Source organism: Crocuta crocuta, unplaced genomic scaffold (assembly GCF_008692635.1).
Source record: "Crocuta crocuta isolate KB4526 unplaced genomic scaffold, BGI_CrCroc_1.0 scaffold25, whole genome shotgun sequence".
NCBI classification, from domain to species: Eukaryota; Metazoa; Chordata; class Mammalia; order Carnivora; family Hyaenidae; genus Crocuta; species Crocuta crocuta.
Genome location: NW_027532015.1, coordinates 18,190,996 through 18,215,611, shown reverse-complemented (window position 1 = coordinate 18,215,611; position 24,616 = coordinate 18,190,996). Strand labels below are relative to the sequence as shown.

Sequence of the window (24,616 nt, the reverse complement as noted above, 5' to 3'; positions counted from 1 at the left end):
CTTTTTCCTCTTAGCTCTCTAGAAGAGATCTCAGCCTTAGGCTTTGAAAAATACATTTTTTTAAATAAATGAATTTGGTCATTTGTAAAAACCAGCTTTTTCATTATAAGGGATAATTTATGTTTGAAAACTTTACACTTTTACAGCGTTCAGGCTGATGACTTACACTAAATAGATCCGCCTTCGCAATCAAGATAGAGACATTTTCGATGCCACAGCAACTTCCCTGAGCCTTTTGCAGTAGATCTCACCAATTTCTCTTCTCCTGCCCTAGGCAGCCAGTGATCTTCATTCTACTACTACAGATTAGTCTGTCCCGTCTAAACTCACTTGAGAAATGAATCACACAATCTGTGCTCTCCTGGGACCTTCTTTCTCTCAGCTTAATGTCTGGGAGACTCATCCATTATTGGGTATATTTATTGGTTCGTTGTTATTGCTAAATAACAATCAATACATGAGTAAATCACAGTTACTTTATCTGTATACCTGTTGATAGACATTTAGGTTGTGTTTGCTTTGGGGTTATTAGTAACAGCCTTGCTATAAACATTGATGTACAATTCTTTGCATAGACATATGTTTTTATTTGTTTTTGGGAAATACCTAGGAGTAGTATTGCTCATATGGGAACCATACATTTAACTGTGCAAGAAACTGTAAACTGTTTTGGAATGTAATTGCACCATTTTACGTGCCCGAAAACGATCTGTGAGCATTCCAATTGCTCCAAGTTCTCTTCAAAATCGATATTGGCATTTCTTTTTATTTTAATTTTTTGTAATGTTTTATTTATTTCCAGGAGAGAGAGAGAGAGACAGCGTGAGCAGGGGAGGGTCAGAGAGAGAGGAAGTCACAGACTGAAACAGGCTTCAGGCTCTGAGCTGGCTGTCAGCACAGAGCCCGACGCGGGGCTCGAACCCACGAACTGGGAGATCATGACCTAAGCGAAAGTCGGACACTTAACCGACTAAGCCACCCAGGCGCCCCTCATTTCTTTTTATTTTAAACATTCTAGATAGCGTTAGTAGTATCTCACAATGCTTTTAGTGCAATGAATGGTGATCTTAAGAATCTATTCATGATATTTTTGACCATTAATGTATCCACTTTGGTGAACTATTCATTAACATTTTCGCCCACTTTTAATTGGGTTTTAAGGGTTCTTATTATTGAGTGGACTAGGTACAAGTCCTTTCTAAATATATGTTTTGAATGTTGAACTTTTCAATTTCTTGAGAGTGTATTTTTGAGGAGTAAAGGTTTTAATTTTAATGAAGTTCAACTTTTTTTATGGTTAGCGACTTTGTTTTTTATCTGAGAAGCATGTGTCTAACTCAATGTCACAACTATTTTCTGCTATGTTCCTTCTGAAATTCTTGTAATTTTACTCCTAATGTTTACTTTTGTAATTCCTGTCATTAAATTTAAGTATGTTGTCAGAAATTTTATTATGATTATTATTTGAGGTTCAATAGCACTAGCAATAATAGTAGTATATGGATATTTAGCAATTCAAGCAGTATTTCTTGAAATGACTATTCTTTTTCCAGTGAACAGTGTTTAATCTTTTGTCAATAATCAATCAACCATGTACCTGTGGACCTGTTTCTACACTCTCTAGTCTGCTGCTCTTGTTTCTGTGTTTTGGTTAATACCTTACTGTCTTAACTGAAACATGATAGTAAATATTAACATCAGATTATGTAAGCTTTCCACTCTGCTGTTCTTTCCAAAATTGTTTTGACTATTCTGTTGTCTTTATGTTTCATATAACTTTTAGAATCACCTTGTCAATTTCTAAAAAAAAAAAAAAAACAACCTGTGGGGTTTTTTTATTTGTATAAAATTTCATGTATAAAAGTTAGAGAGAGAGATACTGAAATATTTGATCAGGACAGTAAATTTGCTCATTTCTCCTTCTAGTTTTGTCATTTACAGCGTATGAATATAGATGTTCTGCCATTAACTACATGTATATAGGATCACTATATTTTCCTGGTAACATTTAAGGATTGGACATCCTAGAAATATTGAATCTACTAAATCTACACATTATATCTCTCCATGTATAGGAAGCCCAAAGAAGAAAATAATAGTAACTAAAACTTTTATTTTAGCAAAAATAAGGCAAGAAAGGAGCCACAGAGAAACAAAATACAAAAGCAAGAAATGAGAAACAAATATCAGATGATAGAATTAACTTAAACATGTAAAATTTACATCAGATGTAAATGGATTAAACTCTCCAATAAGTAGACAAAAATTGTCCAGCTGCATAAAAATAGCAAATCTCCACTATTGCCGTCTAGAGGAGACACACTGTTTAAAGAAAAAAGAATAGAAAAATACGTACTAGTAAAATAATGATCATAAGAATGCACTGTGGCTATATAAATATCAGATGATGTAACAGTCATGACAGATCATACCTTTAGAATGAAAGGCTGATTCCATACAATGATAAAAGAACTATGTTCCAGGGGCCCCTCGGTGGCTCAGTCAGTTAAGCATCCAACTTTGGCTCAGGTCACAATCTCACGGTCCATGAGTTTGAGCCCCACGTCAGACTCTGTGCTGAAAGCTCAGAGCCTGGAGCCTGCTTTGGATTCTGTGACTCCCTCTCTCTTTGTCCTCCCCTATTCATACTCTGTCTCTCAAAAAATGAATAAATGTTAAAAAAAATTAAAAAGAGAAAAAGAACTATGTTCTAGAGGAATTGAATCTTAAGATGAGTTCTCCGAATAGGTTCTGGGTTTCCTGGAATTGGATCTTTGATGCATTCATGACCCCACTTCCAGTGGTGGAGAGAGAATTGTTAGCCCATAACCGATGGTGGCAAAGCATATACTCGAATTATTATCTGTAGATACCTGTGATCAAATGTCTGCAGAAGACAAGGCTCTGGTGACCAAAAATATGCTGTCATATCACATTTTAGTTAAAATAGAAGTGTAATAAATTGGTTAGTTTCTTTTAGCTGCTCTGGAGAACCTGAGGAAAGAAAATGATGAGCTTCAAAATCTTTAGATTCTCTACTCAAGGCCCACATAGAGAATTGAAAGCTTCCCTAAGTACCTCGGAAGAGTCCCATATGTGCCATTGCTATGGGACTGAGTTTATGAGAACCAAGACAGGGCCCTACCCTATAGCTGGGTGAATTCTGTTCAAACTGAATTCTCAAACTCCCAGGGCATCTTTTGCTAAAATTCTGGCATTGGTTAGGTGTCGGAGGCCGGCTCCGGCCGGGTCCAGGGGTCCCTGATGGATGGACGGGGTCGGCAAGGGAGGGATGAGAAAGGCCCGAGATTCTTTCTGATCACCAGGCAGGCATCTCTGCTCTGACTGGGGCTCAACTTCATTTTATAATTAAGTGTTTGAGAGATGGCACAGAAGTGGCATTTGCCTTAGACAATGATTTTTATGACAAACTTCTTTGATATGTAAGAATTTCCCAGAACATAGATTTGTAGAAGACTCCTGCATAACCTTTATCAATAGTGATTGGGGTAGGGGATTTAGATGCTTATCCTATGGGGAAGGAACTTATCTTTAGCATACAAGACAATGTTTTTAGCCAAAAAAGGGTGAAGTTACTTCTTTGTGGGCAGGGGTCAATAGGTTGTTTGTTTAAGGCAAAGTATCAAGAAAAACAGGTCTTTCAGGAAACACAATGTTTGCTCCCATAACCACAAAAGAAAAAGTTCCTCAATAGGTTCCTTCACAGGGTGGAATCAGCATTTTCTTTTTTTTTTTTAATTTTTTAATAGTGTATTTTTGAAACAGAGAGACAGAGCATGAGCAGGGGAGGGGCAGAGAGAGAGGGAGGCACAGAATCTGAAACAGGCTCCAGGCTCTGAGCTGCCAGCACAGAACCCGATGTGGGGTTCGAACTCACAAACCCCGAGATCATGACCTGAGCCAAAGTCGGACGCTTAACCGACTGAGCCACCCAGGTGCCCTGCAATCAGCATTTTTTAGGCCAGAATAAGTCATTCCAAATTTGATCACAAATGCCTTGGGGAGGGGGGGAGGCGCTCCAAGCAGAAACAATTGGGTGGGGGTGGATATCTGCCCTTAACTCTAAATTAGGCTCTTTGTCTCAGGGCCAGACTCAATTGTAACTCGTGTTCTTTGCCCCCTTTATTATGTAAGTCTTGGATCTGCAAGGCCCATAGGAAGAGCCTTTTGACAATCATCCACAGGGCTTTCATCTGAAGTCTCTTTTGAAAAGGCAGGAATATGCTTTTCCTTATGAGGAACCTGTGTGGGGAATATTGGTCTGATCTGGAATATTGTGAGGCCTGATCAATACCAGCAGCCTCATTTCCAACAGGAGCCAGTAGTAGCAGAAGGAGATACCAGTTTTGGTTTCCCATGGCAGGAGCTGTGCAAACGCTGCCTCGCTGTGACTGTCATCCAGCGAGGCCAGTGAGGCTCCCAGCAGTTAGGAAATAAAGATTCTAAAGATTAGAATGTTGACACATGGCAGGTCCTGATGCAACTGATCACACCCACCCTCTAATTCTCACAAGCCTTTTTCTGCTGGAAGAGGCAGCGGGTCCACTCCTGCCTAAGGAGGTCCGTCTCCCTTGTTTCCAGAAGCAATAATGGTCTTCCCTGGGGGTAATGTTCAGACCCTCCTCAGGACCTCCCCTAACACCTTTTCTGGCCTCCAGACCTGTCATTACACTCAAATCCAGCAGCCCCAAAAAGAGGTACAGAGTGTGACCCATGAAAATGTGCACCTCAAACAATATTAAAAACATTTCGATAATATTAAAATGTATTCTTAAGAAGATACTTTAACCACTTTTAAGAGGTACCCTAAAGTATACCAACGCTGCTACAATTTAGTTCCCTTATGTAAGAAAAAATATACTATGGATATGCACTCAAAGAATATCCTCATTTGATCAAAACTAGCAAAGAGACAAACCTGCAGTATTCAAGGAAAACAGAGATTGTGAAATCATAATGTCAATTTTGATACTTTAATTTCATCACCAATACCACAGTGATAAAGACAAATGACACAGTAACTCCCCTCCCCCCATATACACATACACTGTCCCTTATACATAAAGGTAGACTTTTTTTTTAAATATTTTTTTATTTATTTCTAGGAGAGAGAGAGAGAAACAGCGTGAGCAGGGGAGGGTCAGAGAGAGAGGGAGTCACAGACTGAAACAAGCTCCAGGCTCTGAGCTGGCAGTCAGCACAGAGCCCGACGCGGGGCTCGAACCCACGAACCGCGAGATCATGACCTAAGCGAAAGTCGGACACTTAACCGACTAAGCCACCCAGGCGCCCCATAAAGGTAGACTTTTAAGAAGCATATGGAAATATACATATATGGGGGCCATCTTACATATACTGTTTTATAATCTGGGTTTTTGGTTCTGTTTAGTTTTTATTTTAGTCAAAAAATATATTGTGGGTTTTTTCCATGTCAATTTATATAGAACTCATTAATACTTTTTGACAGTTTCATAATGTTCTATTACATAGGTGTAACATCATTCATTTAATTTATCCCATATTGACGTAGGCTTTTCCCAGCTGATAATTAAAAGTTAAACAATGAATGCGATTGTCATGTTTGCTTTCTTGACTGGCTCTTTTCTTAGCATTACTTTCTAGAAATGGAGCTACAGAGTCAAGCGACATGTATGTTTTAATTTTTAAAAAATTTTAATGTTTATTTTGAGACAGAAAGAGAGAGACAGAGTGTGAGCTGGGGAGGGATGGAGACAGAGGGAGACACAGAATCCGAAGCAGTTTCCAGGCTCTGAGCTGTCAGCACAGAGCCTGACCGTGGCGCTCAAACTTGCAAGCTGTGAGATCATGACCTGAGCTGAAGTCCGATGCTCAACCAACTGAGCCACGGAGGCACCCATTAAAATTTTAATTCCTTCAGAAAAGAGAGACTGAGTTATATTCTCCCAAGATGCATGGGAACATGCTCTACTTGCACGACAGTATCCAATTTCCCATACTCTAATATTGGGTATTATTGAAATGTCAAATATTTGCCAATTTGATATACGATACCTTATCACATAATCATTAGCATTTAAAATCAGTTTTGAATTTGCATTATAATGCGTTTATTAAACATCTGTATAGTTTTCTTTGCGTATTTACCTATTCATATGCCCAGTCAGGTGTTAACCTTGTCTTAGTGTTTGGTTAAAGCCTTTACATGTTTAAATCTATTAACCTTCACTCTGTGTGCTGCCAAGACTTTTCCAAGTTTAACTTTTTAATTTTTCCTTAACTAGGCTACGTTTCCTTTGAGTTAAAAATATTAAATTGAGTGCTTGAATCTATACAGGTGTTCAGCCTTGATTCCTACAATAAAAAATCTAAAAACACTAGTATTCTATTTCTGGAAATATCAGTTTTGATTTTGTTAATGATATGAGGCAAGATGCTTACCATTCTTTTCCAAAAAGCGGTATGCCACACCATCACTCCTTAAATAGTCCACTCTTACTCCATAACTTGCAATGCATTGTTCTTTTTGTCATGAACAAGGTACTACCTTGGATATTATTTATAGGGGAAAAAAAAAAAAAGAACAATGCCGTCCACAATAGCAGAAAGGTAAAATAGCTCACCTCAGGTTGAGAAAACAGTCCCGTAAAGGGACAATCACCGGTGTGGAAATTGCATCATCTGCTCAGAATTATTCCACAAAATATCCCCCCAAATATAAAATATGAGTCCAGTACTGAGCTTGAAATAAGCCTCACAGAACCTTAGGAGCTACAGAAGACCCAGACCCAAGAAACAAACTGCTTAAAATGGAAGCCGGGTGCGCAGAGTCCAGAGATGACAGGGACGGCGAGACTTTCATAGGAAACACGGAACCAGGCGACCTTTGAGGTGACACCAAGGTACGCCTGACAACAGGCCTTGAAAAGGAAATTAATTAACAATAGACAAAGCAGGGAAGTGCACATATTTGAAGAAATAGAAAGTATGAACGTGTGTCAGCCGTTTCTTAGTAAACATATTTCTTTCAAGTGCGTAAAAGTGTTCACCTCACAGAGCAGGTAAAGGCATAAAAGTTATGCTACTGAAATGGAGGTATTATTTCTCCTCTGTGATTGGATGGGTCATCTTCATGCTGTGTGATTCATGCCACAGGCCTGGGGACATTCTCAATATAGCAACAAATTCCTCAATATGGGATTAGGTTCATTAAGAAAACAGACTTATGGTTGACGAGCTGTCTTTTAATACTTGGCCGCTTATAATGAGTTTTATTGCTCTCCTAAACCAAGGGTAAAATAAAGCGTAAATCAAAGGATTCACAGCAGAGTTATAGTAAGCGAACCAGCAAAGTATCTCGTAAATATATGAAGGTGTTATAAACCCCCAAAACACATCAATGAGTGAATCAATCATGTACGGTAACCATGAGATTAAAAATGCTACCACAGTGATGCCCAGGGTTTTAGCGGCTTTTCTCTCTCTCTTACTCACCCTGGTTTTGTATGGCCCTGATGCTTCTGCTTTGCTACTAATGTTTTCAATCTTGATAGCCTGCTTTCTAGCCACAAGAAAAATATTACTGTACAGAATCATCATTACAAAAGTAGGTATGAAAAATAATAGCAAATCTATCAAAATCCAAAATTGATTTATGAGCAGCTGACAACCACCTACGCAGCTGAGGGCACTTACTAACTCCTCCAGCCCATCATCATGGGCACCTGTGAAGAACACGGCACCACTGTATACAAGGGGCAGGAGCCAGGAGATGCTGATGCATATCCTTGACGCAGACACCGTGAACTTGGTAGGATAGACCAGAGGGTCAGTAACAGCGATGTACCTGTCGATGGAGATGAAGCACAGATGGAAGAGAGACGAGTAACAAAACGCCACATCAAAGAAACTGTGCAGTCTACAAAATCTGGCTCCAAAGTACCAGCAGCTCTCCACAGACCTGACCATGCTGAAGGGCATGACGGTCACCCCCACCAGAAAGTCAGCACAGGCCAGAGAGGCGATGAGGAAATTGGTTGGAGAGTGCAGCTGCTTGAAATGCAGGATTGAAATCACCACCAGGAGGTTTCCAAAAACAGCCAGCAGAGCCCCAGAGCCAAACACCATGTAGAGAATGAGCCTGGGTCCAGGCGAATAGGAAACTTTCACACAGGACCCGGTCACATTCTGGTAGCAGAGCTGCTCGGATGCAGTGGGGGACGAGCTGGTGCTCATGGTGCTGCCGCCAAGAGCTTGTAAATGTGAAGTTCTGTCCGTGACCAGTCACACAACATAAAGCAGGTTCCTATTTCCTAGGGCAGAGAAAAGATCTTTTTAACTGAAACCCCTGTTGTAGTTATCAGATACGATCATTGGGCCCTGTCATATACCCATTTTATTTTAAGCCCATAACAGAAAATAATGATATTCAGTTTAAATGCTCAATAAATCTTAGCTATTATTATCATTTAAAATTTTACTGTTTAGCATGTAATCGAACCAATTTTTCTAAGTCCAATAAGATTTTACTTCAAGTAAGACTGTCACAAATTTGGCTTTTGCCACAGATTTTTTTGTCCATCAACTTATCAAAATTCTGACATTACCTGCTCTTGATGTAGGAGATATTCCTTTTTGCCAGTTAGTGATAATTGTGTGACTTGTTTTTTATTAGTTACCTTTTACCACCACGCCCCACAAAACTGTCTGTGACGTTAATGACAAAATAAATCCCAGGAAGCACAGCCAAGTCCCATATCTCAAATCATCCCAAATCAAGTGGAGTCCCTGTAGTGCAAGGTGTGAACAGAAAGCAGAAACTTATATGTATATTCTCCGCTTAAAATTCATATTTTGACATATAATAGCCTCTGTAGAAAAACCCAACAGAGACTATGTGAAAAACAAACAAAAGGACACCTCACTTACATAAATAAATACAAAAATCCTGAACAGAAGCTTAACAAACCAAATCTAAATATATAAAATGATAATGCATCATGATTGGAGTCGATGCAAAGAAAGGGATTTGGCCTTAACATTAGAAAGTAAAATGATGTGGGGTGCCTAGGTGGCTCAGTCGGCTAAGCGGCCAACTTCAGCACAGGTCATAATCTCACAGTTCGTGGGTTTGAGCCTCACGTCAGGCTCTGTGCTGACAGCTCAGAACCTGGAGCCTGCTTCGGATTCTGTGTCTCCCTCTCTTTCTGGCCCTTCCCTGCTCGCTCGCTCTCTCTCTCTTCTGTCAAAAATAAATAAACATTAAAAAAATTTAAACAAAGAAAGTAAAATGATGCAATTAACCATTTTAACATATCTGAGGGATGAAGCAAATTATATAAAATTCAACACTTCATCATTACTAAAAAAATTCTTAGCAGGGAGCCAAGGTGGCTCAGTTGGTTAAGCATCCAACTTTGAATCAGGTCATGGCCTCATGGTTCATGGGTCCAACTTCAGCTCAGGTCATGATCACATGGTTCGTGGGTTCGAGCCCTGCGTTGGGCTCTGTGCTGATGGCTAGCACAGAGCCTGGAATTTACTTCAGATTCTGTGTCTCCCTCTCTCTCTCTGCCCCTTCCCTATTTGTGCTTCTCTCTCTCAAAAGTAAATAAACATTTAACAAATTTCTTCGCAAAATAAAAATACAAGAAGTCTTTGTAGGTAGAAAGGTCTCTACTGAAAAGTCTATCACATACAATACACTCCATAGTGACATTTGAGAGCATTCTTTTTGAGTGACAAGGCAAAGATGCTTCAGTAATCAGAAGATTCAGGGAGCGTTAAGTCCTCCCACAATACCCATAAATTCACGTGCAGTCCAATCATTCATGAATGTATTATTTGTTTGTTTATTAAGCATCTATTTGTATCAGACTCTTGAAGATACAAAAATAAGCAAGAAATATCTTCTGCACTTAATGGGGTATCCATGTTGATATGAGAGACAGACATATAGCAGTAACAGTTCACTGTGCTCCAAGTTAAAATTGTAAAAAGGGTAAAGTGAAAAATGTCATCAACAACTACTAGAATTGGGTGAATAAATAAAATTCACTGAAGGTATAAAGTGGGGGCCAGGTGTAGAAGGATGGATGGAATGTATTCATGAAAAGAACAGGTAACGATTCAGATGTTATGCACAGCTTTGTACACCCCAACAATCACTTTAGATTTTATACTATGGGACTAGTGCATGGAGGTAGAGAAAACATACGTATCAGCAGGTAAAGATCTTAACTACCACAGAAGACAGTTTTCTGGATTTTTCTGTAACTTATCTTTAACTTTCTTATAAACCCGCGTATCATGGGATGCAATAAACTTCAGTTCAGTCAATTTGGGTTTCCCACACTCTTCTCCCAGGGTTGCATCTCATTCCAGAGTAACTACATAGTCTGCCTCATTTCCACATGAATCGATTAGGGTTGTGTCTGGAGATGTCTTCTAGGATGAAATGGCCATTTATCTCCTAATGGAAAAACAGATGTACACACAACCCTAAACTCTGAATAATGTGCTTAACAATCGCCTCCTCCAGACTATGAATCTGACGATCTCTTACACGTGTTCCAGACCATCCATGCCACAGTGAGTGGTGTGCTGCTTTGGCTTTTTCAGATTTCACATCAATGTACTCTCATCAGTCTCTCCTCTATCTCCAAGAAAAGGTGCCATTTTTATTGAAATTAAGAGATTAATTGGGGGTCTTAGATCTGTGTCTCAAGGCCCTACCTTCTTAATGTCCTCAACTAAGACTAAGAGATTTGAGCTACATCAGAGTAGTCTGTCATTTTCTCTCTAGTTTTCTTTCCCTTCTTCCATCCTTCATCTCTTCTTAGCCTCTGCTAATTACCCTGTGTCCATCCAGGAAATTGTAAACATTCTGAAGTTCGCTTTCAAACTCTGTCTCATCATAGTCACCAGGTATTTCTATACCTACTCTAACTGCAGAGCACCTACCTAACATCTTTGTATGAATTTTCTTAGAATTTGGATCATAACTCATATGTTTTACAGAAATGCTTCCTAAAACATTATCGAAATTCTGGAAACCCACAAGTATCTTCTGTGAATCACAGGGCACAGATTCAGGTGTGCAAAATCTGTTTCATTATTGTTAAGGCACCTATCATTATAACAGTCGCAAACAGCTTTTGAACAGTTGCTATATCTAAGTGCTTTATATGTATTAAACTTAAATAAATTTAATGAAATTGTCACATGCAAGAAAAATCCATGACATCAGCATGACTATTTTACAGAATCACTGCAAGCTATTCACTTACCCAGGGTTAACATCCAATAAGTGGTGAACTGGGGATTGTATGCGAGCAATTTAGCTTCAGATTTTGTGTTCTCTATGCTCTACAATTACAAATTTACCTCATTTCTGAGCCAAGCTCCCTAACCTCCAGGTGAAAGAAACTTCCTCTCTACTTTCCTTTCTGAGTCAGTCACCCATCAACAGTGACTCTGTGGATTAGAGATCTGATCTGGGAGGCCATCTACATACACTGATGTCCAATAAGATGTCCTGCCTGGTCTCTGGACTTTGGTCCTGTTCTGTCACAGAGCAGTCATCCCTCATATGTGACAGTAAGTCTCCTTTAATTCTTACTTTCATCAGCAAATTCCAGTGCCTTTCTCAGAAGAATTCAGCCATAGTTGTGGCATCACAGGCAGCTGAACATTTGGTGGGGTTTCTAGGACCTGTCATGACTCCATGGCACCCTCAGGGGCTCAGGAATTTTCACTGTCTTGTCCATGCAGAGCAGTGAGATGCTCTGTGAGACTGTCTCTAGCTACATGCTCAGAAAGCCTATGTAGCCATTTCTGCCCTGCGAGTTCTGCCCAAGGAAGGAGAATGAGTTTCCCTTGCACTTGGATCTTTTTCTCCTTAAACCTACCTGACTCTATTAGCTTCCTGTGGTTACTGTAAGAAGTTGCCACACACCTGATGTTTTAACACAACACAAATTTATTTCCTTAGAATTCTGGAGGCCAGAAATATGGTATCAGTTGTTCTGAACCAAAATCAAGGTGCCTACATAGTCTCACGCCCTCTGGAGGGTCTGGCGGTGGATCCATCGTAGTGTCTTCCAGCTTCTGCTGGCTGCTGGTTCTCCTTTGCTTCTGTCCCCAACGCTCCAGGGTCTCCCTGTGTGATCGCACTGCCTTCTCCGTGTGTGTCATCTCCCTGTGCTTCTATCCTATAAGGACACTTGAGATAGCATTTAGGTCCCACCCAGATAATCCTGGAAGATTAGTCCATCTCAAGACTTTTAATTTAATCACACCCGCAAAAATATTTATTCCCAAAGAGGATTAACAGGGATAAGTTCCAAGTATTAGAATATGGATCCCCTTCAAAGGGGCCAGTATTCAACCAACTGCACTGGTGACTCAGTTTTTATCCTTTCTCAATCCAGACTATAGAGAGGAAGAGATGGGGCACTCCTATCTCAGAGGTCCCCACTATTTTCTCCTTTATTGTGGTCATCCAATTATCTCTCCTACTCTTATACTGGAATACAAGGAAATTTTGATATTGCCCATAACTTCCTCAAATCTAGTGACCATCAGCTCTTTCTTTTCTGAATAGGGCCTGGGCTGTTGAGGTGAAGGTGCTTGAAGAAAAAATCTGTCTTGCTCATTTCAACTAAATCAATTAGAGCACAATAAAGAGTTTTTCCAAGTTTATCTTTTCTAAACATTTTTTATTATATGGAAAAATTAAACTTATGGTATATCTTCTAAAATTTTCCATTGGAAACTATGAATATATTCAATTTTTTTTTTCTAAATCTTCATGGCTTTGTATTTTATACTCAGATCTGTGTAAGGATGGATGTAACTTTTTTCCCTCAAATAGATAGGCAAATGTCCAAACACAATTTTTTGAATATATCATCTTCCCCTATAAATATGTGACTTTGTACGTTTGCATTATAATCAACAATAATAATATTTATAATATGTTATGACAGACAACCATTCCCACATGATGTTGAAGAAGTAAAGTGCAATAATCATGTTGAAAAGATAATTATTGTTATAAATACATCTTTTTGTTATGGTCTATTTCACAGTGGAGAGACATCCTATGGAGAATGTCCCTTAAACATCAAGTCTTAAGCTTGTGTCAGATCTGAGTTTGACACGATTCCCCTGTTGGTAGAAGAGCATTAGTGAGCAAGAGGAATCCTACTCCTCACTAGAGCATGAAGCAGAGGGAGCTGAGGGGATTTAAGAAAAGAACCCCAGCAAAAGAAAATCTTGGACTGAAAGTTCGTCAAAAAAACAAGAGTCTCGGGGAAGACAAAGAACATATGACTTTTTCAGAGAATAGGAAGAAGCAAATGAACAAGGATGAAAGGTGAAAATACCAAGAAATCACACCCCCAGAAGGCTGGGAAGTGGAAAAGTGACAGGACCGAGAAGCGGACAGAATCAGCAATAGGAAGTAGGACCTGTTCACCGCGTCAGTAAGTCTGTCTGTAGCAGACGCTTGGAGAAGCTCACCTGAAGCAATGCTTGATTAAATCAGAGGAGCGCCTTTTTTCAAATTTGATGCCATATTCATATACTGTCTTCCATGTCACAATACATGGAAAATTGCCAACATCTCACAAATACCTCAATTTTAAGTCCAGGCTTATATTGAAAACACATTTGTGGCAGATAAACTGCCCTTTAGTTCTTGACCAGTTATGTTGTTTGAATTCTCTCCAAATCCCAGGGTCACATAAAACCAGATATTTGGCCCTTAATTTTGAAATCCAGGCCAATAAGTTTTTTGCCGATTTAAATGACTATCTTTATATATTTATCATCATTGGTGCATTTGGGTTTAAATCAACTATCTTAGTATTTTTTTTACATTCTTCGCATTTTGTCTTTGATCTTTTATCACTCTGGACTCACTTTAGATTATGTTTTTATTAGTCACTCTTTTTCTCCCATGAATTATAAATTATACTTACATATTATTCTGTTGGAATACTGAAGTTTTAATATGTATCCCTGATTAATAAAATTGTCCAATAAGTTAATAATTTTACCAATTCAGGGCAATGCAAAAGCTTGCCATAAATTACAAGATATAGTTTAATTCCATTTGTCTTGGGCACCTTTTGTTGATAGTGCTGTCATTTATTTAAATTCTGTATATAATTTAAGTCAAAAAGACATTCATTTTTACTTTTAGCTTTCATGTTATTTTTCTGATATTGACACTCTGGCACATGTCATGAATTCTCACACTACAGTGTTTCCTCTGGGATTTATTTTTTTTTCCTCCTTGGAAACTCCTTTAGTTTTTTCTTTTTTGTGGGTTTGCTGGCAGTGATGACTCTAGGGTTTTGTTCATATACAAATATTTTTATCTCACAATCAATTTTGAAAGGTATTTATGCTAATTTGAGAATTCAATGTTGTTAGTTATTTGTTATAAAGGCTTTAATGATCAGGGCTCCTGGGCGTGTTAGTCGGTTAAGTGTCCAATTCTTGATTTAGGCTCAGGTCATGATGTCATGGTTCAGTTTGCGAGATGGAGCCCAGCATTGGAATCTGTGCTGACAGAATGGAGCCTGCCTGGTATCTCTCCCTTTCCTTGTCTCTCTGCCCCTTCCCCTCTCCGAAACATAGTCTCTCTCTCTCTCTAATATATAAAATATTAAAAAAGAATAGTGTTCCTAAAAGTCATTGCTGAAAATAACCTTCCACGTTCACGTGTTATACTATAGGGATTCCATGCAAGGATTTTTCCACTGATGCATTGATTTTTCTGGAAGGACTGTATGTCTTAGTCAAGCAATGCTGGTCAGACAACATAGAGATAAATATAAGCAGAGGTTATCCTTCAGTCCCACAGTTACATCCCATATCAGTGGCTGTTGCAAAGAGTAATGCAAAAAGTAGAAAATAAAGATATGCATGACTAAAAGGAAATGTCATCAAATTAAGGGATTAAATAAAAATTTAAAATTAAGGGAATTAAATCATTATTTTTAATTGATATCAACTCTCAGTAATCTTTTATCATATAATTTTAATTTTATTATAGACATCAAAAGATTTATAACAAAAATGGAAAATTAAAAAATAAAATAAAGATCCTATCTGATAATTTCTTAGACTTCCTTGTGGATTTTTTCTCATATGTATTAAAAAGTAAAATCTCATTTTCTCTGTGAAAATCAAGAAGATCAGAAGTTTCCACATGTAAACAGCACCATCATGAGCAGCACCTCGTCCTCACCTGCAGCCCAGAGCTCTGTTACCAGAACATGACCATGACCAGATCCTGCATGAAAGCTCCAACTCGCTCGCACCCCGGTTCATTCTCTACACAGTGTCTGGGGCTGTGCTGCTGGTTTTGGAAACCTCTTGGTGGTGATTTCAATCCTGCATTTCAAGCAGCTGCACTCTCCAACCAATTTCCTCATCGCCTCTCTGGCCTGTGCTGACTTTCTGGTGGGGGTGACCGTCATGCCCTTCAGCATGGTCAGGTCTGTGGAGAGCTGCTGGTACTTTGGAGCCAGATTTTGTAGCCTGCACAGTTGCTTTGATGTGGCGTTTTGTTACTCGTCTCTCTTCCATCTGTGCTTCATCTCCATCGACAGGTACATCGCTGTTACTGAGCCTCTGGTCTATCCTACCAAGTTCACGGTGTCTGTGTCAGGGATATGCATCGGCATCTCCTGGCTCCTGCCCCTTGTATACAGTGGTGCCGTGCTCTACACAGCTGCCTATGGTGATGGGCTGGAGGAGTTATCTAGTGCCCTCAGCTGTGTAGGAGGCTGTCAGACAGTTGTTAATCTGAGTGTTGATAGATTTTCTATTCTTCTATATACCTATTTTTGTTATAATAACTCTTTAAAGCAATATTTTTCTTGTGGCTAGACAACAGGCTAAAAAGTTGGAAAATACTGGGGGCAAAATAGAATTGTCATCAGCTAGTTACAAATCCAGAGTAGCCAAGGGTGAAAAGCAGGGAAAACCCCGGGTATCACTATGGTAGCATTTATGAGTTCATGGTTACTGTATACTATTGACTCATTAATTGATTCTTTTACAGGCCTCATAACCTCTGCCTAAACTTACAAGATCTGTTATTGGTGTGCTTATTATAACTCAAACATGAGCCCTTTATGTTTTATTTTACCCATGGTTTAAAAAAGCCATAAAAATTGTGAATGGTTGGGTTTTCAAGGACGGTTCAGCCACCATGAATTTGCTTTCTGAACAAACATAAACAATTGGACTCAGGAAGTTAAAGAAATCTTTACAATTTCTAAGTGAAATGAGTTTTAAAAATCAACTACAACTGTTAATGAGGAGAAAACAAATTACTCTTCAAATGTAATAGGGTAGATCAGTATTTTCCACTCATGTTAAATGTGAACTTCCTTGTCACTTCTCCAAAAGCATGCACTTTACTAATAAATGTTAAATTTTTATTTGGCAACTACTTCAGAGCTCAGCATATCCCACTTTCTAAAAATACTTTTCTCCCTCATTTCTTTTAAATCACAGACTCTTCCCTTTGTTCTGATATGTGACCTGTAAACATCTTCATTCTTTGATCCACTTTCCTCTTTCCTAACTAAGCTTTTTCTCTAGCAACAAGTCAAAACTTTCACCGACGAATTACATTCTCGAGGTTCTTGCTTTCTTTTGGTTTGCTTAATTTCCCAAGAAAGCCTTTTAAGGAGCAGTTAAATGTCTTGTGCTTAATGTCTGAGGAGAGAGATCTGAAATATTTATCCATAAATTGTGTGTAGACTAACACAGCCACTGTGTCTGATTCAGAATCAGAATCTGGGTTCGGGGGGCATTTGCAAACTCAGACATTATTTTGACCAAGCTGTTGTGATGGCCAGACAAATTACTGTCATCCTGTGAAATTATTTCCTCCCCCAATGTAGGAAGCAGAAGCCATTGTACTTCCTGAAATGATGATAGGATACATCTTGGTCTACTATTCTCGTTACTGCTGTTACTACTCAAAACTGTGTAAATGGTTGGTATGGATAGCACTCTATGCTATGCTATTTTGTTTAAACACGTTGAATATTACTTCTCCGTTCAGGGAGATTCTCTTTTGAAAGCAGTCTTTAGTTCTTTCTTTTTCTATAACAAAACTTAATTTCAACAGAAAATTTGCTAGTCTTAGGAGATAAGTGCAATATGCATCAATTAAAACATTTACATATTCATCTTCTTTTTTCATTCATGAAACATAAGCCACATGCTCCCATTGTACCAAACCAGTGCTAGGTTACATAAAATGGTAACAGGATCCTACCTTTATGTTTAAGAATCTGTAACTCTGGCAAGAAGCAATATTGTTAACTATGATAATTTTAAAAGGATAAACACTAGCTCAACGAGATTAAGGTTAACATCAATAGTGACAAGTCATGTTGATAGCAGGGTGCCCTTGTCATGATGTGATGAGAATGACATGTTATTTCAATGCTTTTTTTCCCCCAAAGCCTATAACCCTAGTGGAATCATAAGAAAACCATCAGACAAACCCTCATAGAGGACTGTCTTACAAAATGACTGATCAGTGCTCCTCAAAACTGTCAAGGTCATCAAAAATAAAGGGAGTGAAAGAAACTGTCAAGGTCTAGAGGGGCATAAAGAGACATAATAACTAAATGTAATGTAGTGTCCTAAATGGGAAGCTGGAAGAGAGACGGGACATAAAGGAAAACAGAGGAAATCTGAAAAATATATGGACTACTTATTGATACATTAATAATAATATATCCATATTGGTTCATTAATTGTAAGAAATTTACAATACTAATCTAAAATGTTAACAATAGCAGAAATGGGGTGCAGGATATAGGAACTCTACCGTATCTTTTCAGCTTTCCTGTAAATTTAAAGTATTCTAAAATGAAACATTTATTTAAAAAAATATAAGGCACACAATTATTGAAAACAATGGGCATTTATCCTTATATCACTGATTCACTGATCCATTTTGCAAATACGTTTGAAGACTTAGTGTTCTGGGTTCTGGTTCAGTGCTTCAGGAATACAAAACAAAAACCTTAAAATATTTTGTAGAAAAAACAAATATACCAACAATTTTTATGGTTTGGAATTCATGGAGGTTTAAATGATAAAAGGCGTGTTTGAGTAGTACAAAAGAAAGAACTGGCCTCTAGATGGAAGATCAGGGAGACATATTAAAGAAGGGGCACTTAAGCTGGGTCTTAAGACATAAGAGTTTTTGCAGGAGGGAAAGGATGGAAATGGATTTTCAGGCTGGAGGAATGGCATGACAAAAGAAAATGAGAAAGAGCACAGAGTATTCAGGAAATATGGAGATAAAGCAACTAAACAACTACTAAGGGAATAGTCACCCTTTTGACCTTCCTAAGGCTGGCATTCAAGCCTCTCCCCCCCACCCCCTCCATCTCCCCAGGCATCCTCCATTTTAATTTGGAGGCATTCTTACCTCCACTCATTTGCTCAGGTTTTGATTCCTCCGATTCTCATTGTCTTCTAAGCCAACATTTCGCAAATGAGGTTTTATCAGAGAGTGGTCCTATGAAGTGCTCCAGGGGAAAGAAGTTTCCACATTTGGAATTGCTACGTACAATATCCTGCTTTTGGGGGATAACACTAGACATGACATATTAAAGACTCTGAGAAGTCCTGTTTCAACAAAAACCCATTTAACATTGTTTAAATATACACATAAAAACTATGCAGAGTTCCACCTCGTGATATAGCAGAGTGTCCTAGGACAGACAGTACCATACTCAGTGGATAAAAACAATAAAGTTAATAGAAGTTCTCTCTTGCCAGAAAGAAAAGAAGGAAGGAAGGAAGGAAGGAAGGAAGGAAGGAAGGAAGGAAGGAAGGAAAAAAAAGAAAAGGAAATGAATTCATTTCAGCTAACTTCCATGACAAAATAAAACATTACATTTTATTTATGGAGATTGATTAATTTATGTTTGTTTCTATATTACCTCTATCTATACATTTGTACTTTAGAGACCTCAAATTAACTTACTAATAAGTTTTCCAAATCAGAAATTATTAATTTGAAAAATAGCAAAAAATGTGGGAGTTACTAGAGACCTCAAGGAGAAGATTTAGGAAGAAAACAGAGGCAAAATGTACATAGGAGATGTCAGTGCCTTTATTAGTAATAGGTCCTAAGAAACACTTGGTTCAATGTTGAACAAGTATGTGGCTTAAGTACTTGTTTTTCCAAAGAAAATCTTATACTTTCCAGGTGTCCCTGGAAAGATAGTAGATCTAACTTATGTGATTTTTTTTTAAAGGAAGAAATATTACAATGGCCAGATGTGGATCATTATCACTTTACAAAATATTTCACCATTTCCATGTTTCGATTATTAAAGAAAAGTGAGAAAATATTCCTTCAAGAATACAGTACATTTACTCAATGGTCATTGAAGTGGGCAAACCTGGCTTACAATCCTGGTTAGGGAGATAGGAATTCTAAAGGGGACATTTTGAAAAAGAAACATTCCAAACACTTGATTACGATCGTGAAAAATGATGCCAAACCACGTTTCCCAAAGTTAAATTATTATACAATAACTGAGTTTCAGGTTCCTGAACAGTACAAAACCCTAATTTTCTAGCTGAAACTCAATGAGATGGGGAGAAATTCAAAGGTTGTCAAAATAGTCTCACCCAAGAACTGCCAGGAGGCAGAACCAGTGTGAGAACTCAGAAACCCCCACCTCGCCGTCTTTTCTCTCCCCCTCTGTATCTCCTGAGTCTCAAGGAAGTGATAAACAAGGAGTCAAGTATTTTCACAGAATTTTAATGTAGCCCTAAATATTTGGTTGATTTCATTCTCTCCTTTTCCTACATTCTACTACGGAAGCATTGAATAAAGAGACTGCTATATTTCTTTCTGAGTTAAGAAGTTGTTTTTTCTCTTCCACTTAAGCCATGGTGTCCTAAAAGCATGCCCACAAACTCATGACACCCCTCTGCCAAGGAGAACTCAACCTTCCCAAAAAGACCTACCCCTCGCCTGCATTCAGTTTAAGAAGTCATTCTTGGTACAAATCGATAGCGTGTGTCCGAGGTGAGAAGATCTCTCGACTCAGGCAGAGTTTCAGTGCCTTTCTGAACCACCGGTAGGAAAAGACATAGATGATAGGGTTGCAGGCTGAGTTGAAGTAAGCAAACCAAATAAAGATGTCAAAGACCAGAGGCGGTGTGATGAAGTGAAGGAGGCTGTCAACCAACGTGTCAATGGTGAAGGGAAGCCAGCACAAGAGATATATGCCCACGGCAATGCCGAGGGTCTTGGCAGCTTTTCTTTCACGTTTGGCAGCCCCGGCCAGGTTTTTGCTCAAGGTGCTGATCTGCTGAGCCTGCCTGATGGCAACCACAAAAATCTTCACGTACAAGCTGATCATGATGAGGCAGGGGAAAAAGAACATAGGAAAATTTAACCAGCCCCAAAACTTATTGAAGAGCAGCTGGCAACTGCCCACACAAGGCATCTCTTCCAGCCATTGACTGAGCCCATCATCTACCACATCTGTGTAGAGGAAGAAGGCGGTGTAAGCCGCTGGAATCCCCCATCCTGCCAGGATGTACCTGATGGCCACCCTGACTGTGAACTTGGAGGGATAGGTCAAGGGCTCACAGATGGCACAGTGGCGGTCAATGGAAATGAAACAGAGATGGAAGATGGAGGTGAGGCAGAAGAGGGTATCCAGGTAGGTATGCAGACGGCAGAGGAAGTCTCCAAGGAACCAGCAACTCTCGACTGAGCGAATGGTACTGAGAGGCAGCACTAGCAGACCCAGAAACATGTCAGCCAGGGCCAAGGAAAGCAGCAAGAAGTTAGTGGGAGTGTGAAGCACTCTGAAGTAGGACACAGCAAACACCACAAACAAATTTCCTAGGACCGTAATCAACATGCCTACTGCACCGGCCAGGTAGATGGCCAACCGGATGCCCAGAGGATGGACTGTCCTGGGGCAAGATCCATTCACCTGGTAGCAGAACGCTGCGGAGTGTTCTTCAGCACCTTCGTTGAGGACAGCACTCATTTATGGTTCTTACGCTTCCTTTCTGGGAACTGGCCACCTGTATGCCCCTCCCCCCCAAAAAAAGATGTGAAGGAAAAATTGAAGGGCATTTTGTAACCTGGTACAATTTCCTTAGATACTGAAGCAAATATTGTTCAAAAATCAGTATAATGTGAGATTTAAGGTCTCATAAGAGTCACTTCTCTGCTAGCTCTGGTTTGTCTAACTGGACACTTTTGAAATTGGTGTAGACTATATCTTTAAGGGAAAAGAAGAAGAATGTAAGCTAACTGTTATCTCACAGACAAAGCAGGCTATGTCACAGTAGGTACTATACAATTATTGAGAAACTATCTCTTCCATTTAGATAAATTCACCTATTGGCAAAAGTAAAGTGAGATTTCAAGCTACCAGTCTGAACCAAGGGAAGAATTAATTCTTTATAACAAATCATTGCTTGGGGAAAGAGTAACATCTGGCTCCTCTCTTCAAGAACTAAATAAAGTGACAATAAAATCAACAGATTGAGCTGCTTAATTACATGCCAACCAAGAACATAATTCAAAATACAAATAATTAAAAGAGTAGAGAATTACCAATTTCAGTTTTGCATGTGGCACAATTTCTAAAGAGAACACACATTACTTATACATCTTGGAAGAACTATCTGTTGTGAAAAAGTATTTTTCTATCTTAACACCAGTCTGCAATTTTAAACTCTAATAAACTGAATTCAAGCTTCCTAAACTACTTACAGAGGTAGGAATCAGAATCACTTCATTAGAAGTCCTTCCTGTAGCAGGTGAACATAGGTATGTAGAATTTTCTTCCATCAGCAAAGATGACAATGTGCAATCAGTTAATGATTTTATACTCCAAATAGAAACAAGTCCTTGGTGTGGTATGCCAGGCAAATGAGTGCTGGAAGAGCACCAAGGGACCTAGTTTGCACTATTCACAAGTCTGTAGTTTGAAGCTTCTCAGCATGGGATCACTTATCTTGCCAATTAATTAGAGATGAAAATTGAAGACACTGGTTTTATATACTCTTTTGTTTAATTTTATTTTTAGTGAGTTTCATATATCCTTTCTGCTTTATTGTTTTAAATTTTTAAAAAATTATTCATTTTTGAGAAGCAGACCATGAGTGGGGGAGGGGCAGAGAGAGACACACACACACACACAGAATCTGAACGAGGCTCCAGGTTCTCAGCTGTCAGCACAGAGCCCAAGGTGGGGCCTCAACCCACGGACCATGAGATCAGGACCTGAGCCACCCAGGCATCCCACTGCTTTAGAATTATTCGTATACAGTGCTGTTTGGGTGGGTTAGTCGGTTAAGGGTCTGACTTCAGCTCAGTTCATGATCTCACAGTTTGTGAGTTCAAGCCCTACTTCAGGCTCTGTGTTGATAGGTGGGAGCCTGGAGGCTGCTTTGGATTCTGTGTCTTTCTCTTCTCTCTACCCTTCTGCCACTTGCATTGTGTATCTCTCTCTTTCTCAAAAATAAATAGACACTAAATATTAAAAAATTATTTGTGTGCATGTCTTTCAACAAAATAGTTGAGAATAATTGATCATAGCCCTTAGGGTCACTTCATGTTAGTTAAAGAAATCACAGTAGATGAAACAATTCCCTAAACACAGTCGAGTTAGATTCTTGTTCTGTTACCCCGTCAGTCATCCCTTATTCTCTTCGTCCCTCTGCCTCTCCAATGGTAAGAATATCTACAATTAGATTCATATGTCAATACTCTATACAGATTTTGCCAAGGGAAACACATTCAATCATATATGGCTCTCTCTGATTTTTGGTACCAAATCTCCAGGGTATAGAATGCCTCTTTATGGGCTTGGAGAGATCATTCCTCAAAATAAATCAAACTGATGTTTGATGTTGCAAAAACCACATAATTATAAAGGTGACAAAAGATTACATCTGCCAGTGGGGCCTGTGGTAAGAGATGTAGAGGTCAAAATGAATGAAATAAAAAAAGAAATGAAAAAGAAAATGAAGCAGGTCAGCAGGCACCTCCACCTTCTCCACAAAGCCTGGGCTAAACCCAGTGGCCATTGCTGGAAACTTGCATTGTATCAAGTCCACATGCATAGAAATAGGTTTTTGACTCCAGAACTTGATAATCAGACCAGGAAGGATCCCGTGTTATCACATGCAATGACACCTTTTGATGTGTAAGTCATAATTCGCCTGTAGTCAGAGAGTCCCATGGCTCTAAGTCTAATCTGATCAAGAGTTTGTGAAAAATAAGGACAAATGTCTTACAAATAAAAGAAGGTCTAAGAAAGAAAGTCTCAAAAAGAGACTTGTGCTTTGTCTCTTTGTGTTTTGGGGGGATATATTACATCAAACCTGAAATGTAATATGCCATCACATGTGTGATTCCTCTATCAGAGATTATGTAACCTTCTGTGCCCTTTTCTCATCTATTAATTGAATATAATACAATACCTACACCACAATTTTGTCAGGAAGATGAATGAGTGTTAAGAATGGTTCTGTCCCGTGGTGAACTGGACAGATACGAGTGGGAATAGATGTGAGTCCAGATTCTGTGTTAACCCTCCCAAGTCAGGGCTCTCATCCCCTCTTCCAGACTGACTTTCAGAAATACACTCCAGTTACATAACAACTGGGAGCAAAACTCATTGGAGTTTGGATCATCTAGATTTTCTTGCTTATCTCGGGATTCATTGTGTTCCATTTCCACAGCTTTCATCCACGAGGCTTTATATTTTAGAAACAGAACATATGAGAACGTGGAATACTTATAAGGTAGTCAAAAGTGTTATTTAGATTGAGGATCTTAACAATTAGTTTTGCTATTTAATAATGCTAAAGCTACTAGGGTAGGTTATAAGACAGGAATATTAATGTCCCCCCCCCGCCAAGCAATGTCTGACTCCATTGAAATAATCTCTGAGTGTTGGTCCAGGAGAGAAAAGGTTTACGGTAAGATATTCTAAAAAAGAAAATAATCTAACTGATGATCCCAAGGGACCCATAAATTCTCAGCAATATTTGGGACAGGCAGTTAGTAAGTTTTTAACAATTGCCTCTATTCATATTTGCAGTCTGAAACTGCGTTCACCATTGATGACTAAGGTCCAAAGAAGAGAGGTTTTTCTTTTTTTTTTTTAACAGAAAGAATAATAAAAGCAATTCCCTTGAGGATACAAATAAAAAAGCAATTGCAGAACTTGTTTAGGGAGTATCAGATAAGGTTTCCTGTTTTTAGTAGCCCCTCTGCAATCCAGTCAAGCTCAATTAAATGCATGTGAAAGGGAAAACCTAGGTTAGCAGTTGATGAGGCAAAAAGCATGGACTTTACCAAAAGCTACACCAGGTTTTGAATATTATGATCTTGGGAAAGTTGCCTAATCTCTTAAAGGGACAGGGGATTTAAGCCAGAGGTTATAGGGAGTGCTAGTCAGTGGTTGGGAGCAGCTCCTTTACTTAATCTGATGACACATTCCTTTGGCCTAAAATGCAATCTTCCCTACACCCCAAACCAGGCAAAATTTTCCTCCTCCATATTCCC

At 38.9% G+C, this 24,616-nt stretch overlaps 2 protein-coding genes and 1 pseudogene across 2 annotated transcripts; 1 reads left to right on the top strand and 2 right to left on the bottom strand.

The window, feature by feature from the left end:
- Window positions 1-7,209: 7,209 nt before the first annotated feature.
- Window positions 7,210-8,235, bottom strand: LOC144241504 (trace amine-associated receptor 6-like). Its single transcript, XM_077776085.1, has one exon. The coding sequence runs from the start codon at window positions 8,233-8,235 to the stop codon at window positions 7,210-7,212; it is 1,026 nt and encodes a 341-aa protein (XP_077632211.1).
- Window positions 8,236-15,240: 7,005 nt separating this feature from the next.
- Window positions 15,241-16,258, top strand: LOC144241427 (trace amine-associated receptor 6-like; annotated as a pseudogene).
- Window positions 16,259-20,063: 3,805 nt separating this feature from the next.
- Window positions 20,064-21,077, bottom strand: TAAR5 (trace amine associated receptor 5). The gene has a single exon (XM_077776184.1). It carries the CDS (start codon window positions 21,075-21,077, stop codon window positions 20,064-20,066), a length of 1,014 nt encoding a protein of 337 aa, XP_077632310.1.
- Window positions 21,078-24,616: the final 3,539 nt, after the last annotated feature.